Genomic DNA, 6,000 nt, shown 5'->3' with positions numbered 1-6,000 from the left:
TCAGAAGCATTTGCGGTGGACAATGGATGGGCCAGCTTCGTCGTATTCTCTCTTGCTTATACACATATCCCGGAAAGTGGAGAGAGAAGCCAGGCAGGACCCCCCAATCCACACGGAGTTCTTGTGTTCGGGAGGATCGATGATATTGATCTTCATGTTCTTAGGAACCAGGGGTGTAATCTCTGAGTGCATCCTCTCCACAAAGCCAGGGAACATGGTGCTCCCACCTGCTAGCACGGTGTTGGCGTAGAGGTATGGATGGAGGTCTCTGTCACATCTCATGATGGTGGCCCAGAGACATTCATGCATGCCAAACATCTCTTGACCAATGAAACTAGGTTGGAAGAAGACCTCGGGGCACTGGAAACGCTCCTTGCCAATGGTGATCACCTTCCCGTCTGGCATCTCATAGCTCTTCTCCAACGAGGGGGAGGATGCAGCGGTGGCCATCTCCTGATCAAAATCCAAGGCGACATAGCAGAGCTTCTCCTTGATGCCCCTCACCTTCTCTCTCCTTGCCTCACTGGTGAAGCTGTAGCCCCTTTCCGTGAGGCTCTTCAGGAGATAGTCAGTCAGATCCTGACCACACAGGGAGCCACGCATAAGAGCATCCCGCAAGACGTGACCTTCATAGATGGGCACAATGTCACCATAATTGTTTCTTATATTAAGGACCACTCCAGTGGTTCGAGATGAGGCATACAGAGACAGCACCTCCTGGACGGCCACATACATGGCAGGAATGTTGAAGGTCTCAAACATGATCTGTGTCATCATCTCCCGGCAGGGAAAGGAAATGCGGGCCCGTTCAGTGAGCAAGACCGGGTGCTCCTCGGGGGCCACTCGCAACTCATTGTAGAAAGTGTGGTGCCAGATCTTCTCCATGTCGTCCCAGTTGTTGACATATCCACATTCCAAGGGGTACTTCAGGGTCAGGATGTCTCTCTTGCTCTGGGCTTCCATTCCCACATAGACGTCCTTCTCTGCCACTCTGCTCCTCCCAACAACAGAGGGGACGACAACGCTCGGGGAATCACATCCTGCAAATCCGGCTTTGCACATCCGATGGTCGTTGATCACAAAGAGAGCAGGCCTATTGTTATCCGCCATTCCTGAGCCGATCTGCAGGGAAAACAAGCAGACAGGGAATTTGTGAAGTATTATTCAAAGTGAATCGCATTCCAGGTGAGAAATTGGATATGCAGGCATTCCTCCACACTTGCATTTTGTGATGTTTCCTTGCTGGAGGATTCACATTGTTAGCATTGGAATGTCTTGTCATTTTGAAAAGTGTACGTGTACACGCTTCCAGTCCAATCGTCAGAACATAAGCACTCACTTGAGAAGTGTGGACATTCGAGAAGGTTTCAGCCAGAAGTGAGAGAAAATAAAAAAAGAAATGTAGTCAAACGTATACGCTTAAATCATTTTATTTGAGAGAAAGCAGGTAAAGGGAAGAAAATAACAAAGTCAGGCATCACTCACAGACTTGCTACCAAAATCGGCACACATTAATTCCTACTTCTTAATTCTTCTAAATTGACATTTAAGACAATAACTATTTCCAACCAGATAGATTCCTGTAGAAAACACAAGGCCAGTTGATGCATGAAATCCTTCGAATAGCATTCTGTGCACCTATACCGTAGAATTAATGTAGTCAGACCCCACTTGAACTACCATTGTCATGTATCATGTTCTGCAACTGATGGTGGTGGTGGCAGGCTTGGCAGTTGGTAATGGAAGGGGTTAATCTTAGTTCTAAAGGGCTGAGTAATCTATAAGTAAGAGTTTACGGGTGAAAGCAGTTAAGGGTGGAGGCACGCAAGGGACAGGTCACAGTTGGCTTTAACTGGTTATAAGGAGCCAACCTGGAGACTGATCTCGGGAGAAAAATATTTGTCCTATTTAGTTGTGTATGCTGCTCATTTTCTCCTCCAGGTTTGTGGATTTTCAGTATCCTGACCTATCTCCTGAACTCTAAAGAACCCTATGGACCACCTGTGGACAAGTCTACATAGGGACCACCAAACGCAGCGCCCAAACACGAATCAAGGAACATGAAAGGCACTGCAGACTACTTCAACCAGAGAAGTCAGCCATAGCAGAGCACCTGATGAACCAGCCTGGACACAGCAGATTATTTGAGAACACAGAAATGCTGGACCACACCAACAACCACCATGTCAGACTACACAGAGAAGCCATTGAAATCCATAAGCATGTGGACAATTTCAACAGAAAGGAGGAAACCATGAAAATGAACAAAATCTGGCTACCAGTATTAAAAAACTCTAAAATTACAACAGCAAAACAGCAGAGAGGAAACAACCAGGCACATCTTAACACCTCTCAACAAAAGATTTTCCCAGGCTCAGCCAGGCCTTCAAATGCTAATGAAGGTGGTCAGTTGAAACATTCACACCTGGCTCCAGCAGAGAAGAGCTCTTTGCCCCACCCCAGCCATTCCACAGACATATAAACCCATTGTCCTAGTTCCAACAGACCTCACTACCTCTGAGGATGCTTGTCATAGATGCAGGCGAAACGTCGGGAGAAATGCCTCTAGAACATGGCCCTATAGCCGAAAAAACCCACAAGAACCTACGGTATAGACTCTTGATCCTTGGACTTTACTCATTGAATTCTCGGCATTTGACCACTGGACTGGGCCCTTTGACTATGATGTTCTCTTGAAGTTGCATCAGCATTTGCTATTAATCTTTGTTTTATATTCTGTGGCTGAGTGCTCTCTTTATGTTTTACATTTGGACTATGAAAGAGCCAGAAAGTAAGGGCTGCTTTAATTAAACAGTTTGACACAAGCTGGGTATTTGATTTGGTTCACCTCTGCCTGCATACTGGCAGAGCCCTGGCAATGTGACAACCATGGCTCAATACTATGGAATACTGGGAATTGTAGTTTGTAAAATATTTGAAATCTATTTACAGCATTGCAATCAGACCTCCACATTCACTGAGGTCAGAGGAACAAGAGTGGAAAAAGTTCAAATTATATTTATACTTATTTTGCTGGAGATTACCCCGCTCTGTCACAATGAAATATGATGTATGGTTTGAATGGAAATGTATGAAAGATGAATGAATGAGAGCTAATAATTTTGGAGACCGAGTTCTAAAGGAATGAGGTCTGGAAAATGTTGCTGAATTGCTGACATTGATAAGAACTGTGACAAATGATTTAACTATTGACATTGCTGACTTGATTAACTTCAGGAAAAACAACGTTTTTACATTAGTCAAAGGCAATGGCTCGTTAAGTTAAGGTAATGTTTACAAGGTTTCCTTACATTAAGAAGGAAGTAAACACAAGGCTGCTTGTGTTTACCAACACCACTCAGGAAGAGTCAACATCTGCCAAGAAACTGATGAATGCTTCAAGCTGGAAAAACATCTATCATTCATTTACAAATTTGGAACAACATCAATAGAAATACTGCTATATAAGAGACCGTATTATAATCCAGAAAGTGTGACAGACAGCTGTGCTGTTCACCTGCCATGCTCTGCTCCATGGGAAGGATAGAGATGGTGCATGCAATTGGGAGAATGTCACATCTGCAATGGAAAGCAGGATTCTGGACACTTGGCCTCCTTTTCTCAAGGAAAGAGAAAGAAGTTTCAGAGTCATATTCTTAGGGAAAGACGATGCATTCTGGCGTTTGGTGCATTGACAGATTTGCAAGGAAACAAGCGTTCTTCTCCAAGGAGGGAGAAAAGATATGGTAATATTTAGAAGCATGAAGATTAATGAATGTTAGTGTGGATGTGAATGCTGAGTAAAATGTAACCCCTCCTTTGTTTGTTTGTTAGCTGGTGAAACTGTAAGTTGTTTGTGAATTCAATGTAGTTCCATAGGATCTGAATATATATTTGTCCAATGCCTTTCTTTGTGTAAAAGGGTAAACGTTGTGATCTACCCTCTCACACTGAAAATTGCAATAAAAAGAAACTTTCTTTAAAAAGGATTCATAACATCTCTGGCAACCTCTCAGTCCTCTAGTACAATTCTATGGCCAATGTTTGCTGGAAGAGTCATGTCACAGGACCTTCAGAGGCCTAGCAAGAAGATCTCTAAGTTGTCCAGTTAAGTTTGGAGGGCCAAGAGATTCCGAATGGGAACATGCTCAAAACATCTGCGAATAATCAGATGCACAAAAATGAAAGCCTTTGCGGCGGACAATGGATGGGCCAGCCTCGTCGTACTCCTCCTTGCTTATACACATGTGTCGGAACGTGGAGAGAGAAGCCAGGCGGGACCCCCCAATCCACACTGAGTTCTTGTGTTCAGGTGGATCAATGATATTGATCTTCATGTTCTTTGGAGCCACGGCTGTCATCTCTGAATGCATCCTCTCCACAAAGCCAGGGAACATGGTGCTCCCACCTGCTAGCACGGTGTTGGCGTAGAGGTATGGACGGAGGTCAATGTCGCAGTGCCTGATGGTTTCCCACAGACCCCCATGTGTGCCACCTGTCTCTTGCTCCATGAGCAAGGGTTGGAAGAGGGCCTCAGGGCACCGAAAACGCTCATTCCCGATGGTGATCACCTTCCCATCTGGCATCTCATAGCTCTTCTCCAACGAGGAGGAGGATGCAGCAGTGGCCATCTCCTGATCAAAATCCAGGGCGACGTAGCAGAGCTTTTCCTTTATGTCTCTCACGATCCCTCTCCTTGCCTCACTGGTGAAGCTGTAGCCCCTTTCCATGAGGAGCTTCAGGAGATAGTCGGTCAAGTCCTGACCACACATGAAGAAACGAAAAAGAGAACGTGGCAAGATGCGACCTTCATGGATAGGCACAATTTCACCATAGTTGTTTCGTATATTAAGGACCACCCCAGTGGTTCGAGAAGAGGCATACAGAGACAGAACCGGCTGAATGGCCACATACATGGCAGGTGTGTTGAAGGTCTCAAACATGATCTGTGTCATCTTCTCCTGGCTCTGTTTGAAGTTGAGGGGCCGTTCAGTGAGCAAGACCGGGTGCTCCTCGGGGGCCACTTGCAACTCATTGTAGAAAGTGTGGTGCCAGATCTTCTCCATGTTGTCCCAGTTGATGACATATCCATTTTCCACGGGGTACTCCAGGGTCAGGATGTCTCTCTTGGTCTGGGCTTCCGTTCCCACAAAGAAGTCCTTCTCTGCCCCATTACTCCTCCCAACAACTGAGGGGAAGACAACGCTCGGGTAATCGTGTCCCGCAAATCCGGCCTTGCATGTTCGGCAGTCGTTGATCACAAAGAGAACAGGCCTATTGTTATCTGCCATTCCTGAGCTGATCTGCAGGGAAAACAAGCAGACAGGGAATTTGTGAAGTATTATTCAGAGTGAATCACGTCCCAGGCTCTCAGATGAGAAGTTGAATATGTACTCAGATGGGATTATTTTGCAGATATAAGTATTCACAAATTTAATTTGTGAATACTTATATAGGTTCTCCTGTGTGCCGAACCTCCTCCAATCATGCTGGAGGTCCGAGGAATTTCTACAGAGATGAAGGAAAATGAAGGAACCCAATGTTGCCAACTTTTCTGTAATTTGGGTGTAGTAGGCTTTTCGGGCTATATGGCCATGTTCCAGAAGCATTCTCTCCTGAAGTTTTGTCTGCATCCATGGCAGGCATCCTCAGAGGTTGAGGGATAATTTATTTGTATCTCACAAAACAGAAATTTTCTTGCTAGCGGATTCACATTGTTAGCATTGTGTATGTGTAAATGCTTCCAGTCCAATAGTCATAACGTAAGCACTCACTTGACGAGTGTGGAGAATTGAAAATGTTTCATCCAGAAGTGAGAGAGAATAAAAAAGAAATGTAGTCAAACGTATACACTTAAATCACTTTATTTGAGAGAAAGCTGGTGAAGGGAAGAAAATAACAAGGTCAGGCATCACTCACAGACTTGCTACCAAAGATCAACAAAATGGGCACAAATTAGTTCCTACTTCTAATTATTCTAAATTAACATTTAAGACAACT

General features: G+C 44.8%; 2 protein-coding genes across 6 annotated transcripts; both read right to left on the bottom strand.

Annotated features, from left to right (window-relative positions):
- Positions 1–1,110, bottom strand: LOC132762479 (actin-3-like). 5 transcript variants are annotated; one of them, XM_067471347.1, is made up of 2 exons: positions 522–1,062; positions 1–329 (listed from the first exon to the last, which is right to left on the bottom strand). In XM_067471347.1, the coding sequence occupies exons 1-2, from the start codon at positions 1,060–1,062 to the stop codon at positions 1–3; spliced, it is 870 nt and encodes a 289-aa protein (XP_067327448.1). The 5 variants fall into 5 exon arrangements, with proteins under 5 accessions (XP_067327448.1, XP_067327446.1, XP_067327447.1 ...); XM_067471345.1 differs by having other exon boundaries at positions 1–643; positions 746–1,062; XM_067471346.1 differs by having other exon boundaries at positions 1–767; positions 879–1,062.
- Positions 1,111–4,148: 3,038 nt separating this feature from the next.
- LOC132762738 (actin-3-like) lies at positions 4,149–5,291 on the bottom strand. Its single transcript, XM_060755918.2, has one exon. The coding sequence runs from the start codon at positions 5,289–5,291 to the stop codon at positions 4,149–4,151; it is 1,143 nt and encodes a 380-aa protein (XP_060611901.2).
- Between the last annotated feature and the right edge of the window lie 709 nt (positions 5,292–6,000).

Source organism: Anolis sagrei, chromosome 9 (assembly GCF_037176765.1).
Source record: "Anolis sagrei isolate rAnoSag1 chromosome 9, rAnoSag1.mat, whole genome shotgun sequence".
Lineage (NCBI taxonomy): Eukaryota > Metazoa > Chordata > Lepidosauria > Squamata > Dactyloidae > Anolis > Anolis sagrei.
The sequence above is the reverse complement of the archived record's forward strand: the minus strand, read 5'-3'. Positions and strand labels throughout refer to the sequence as shown.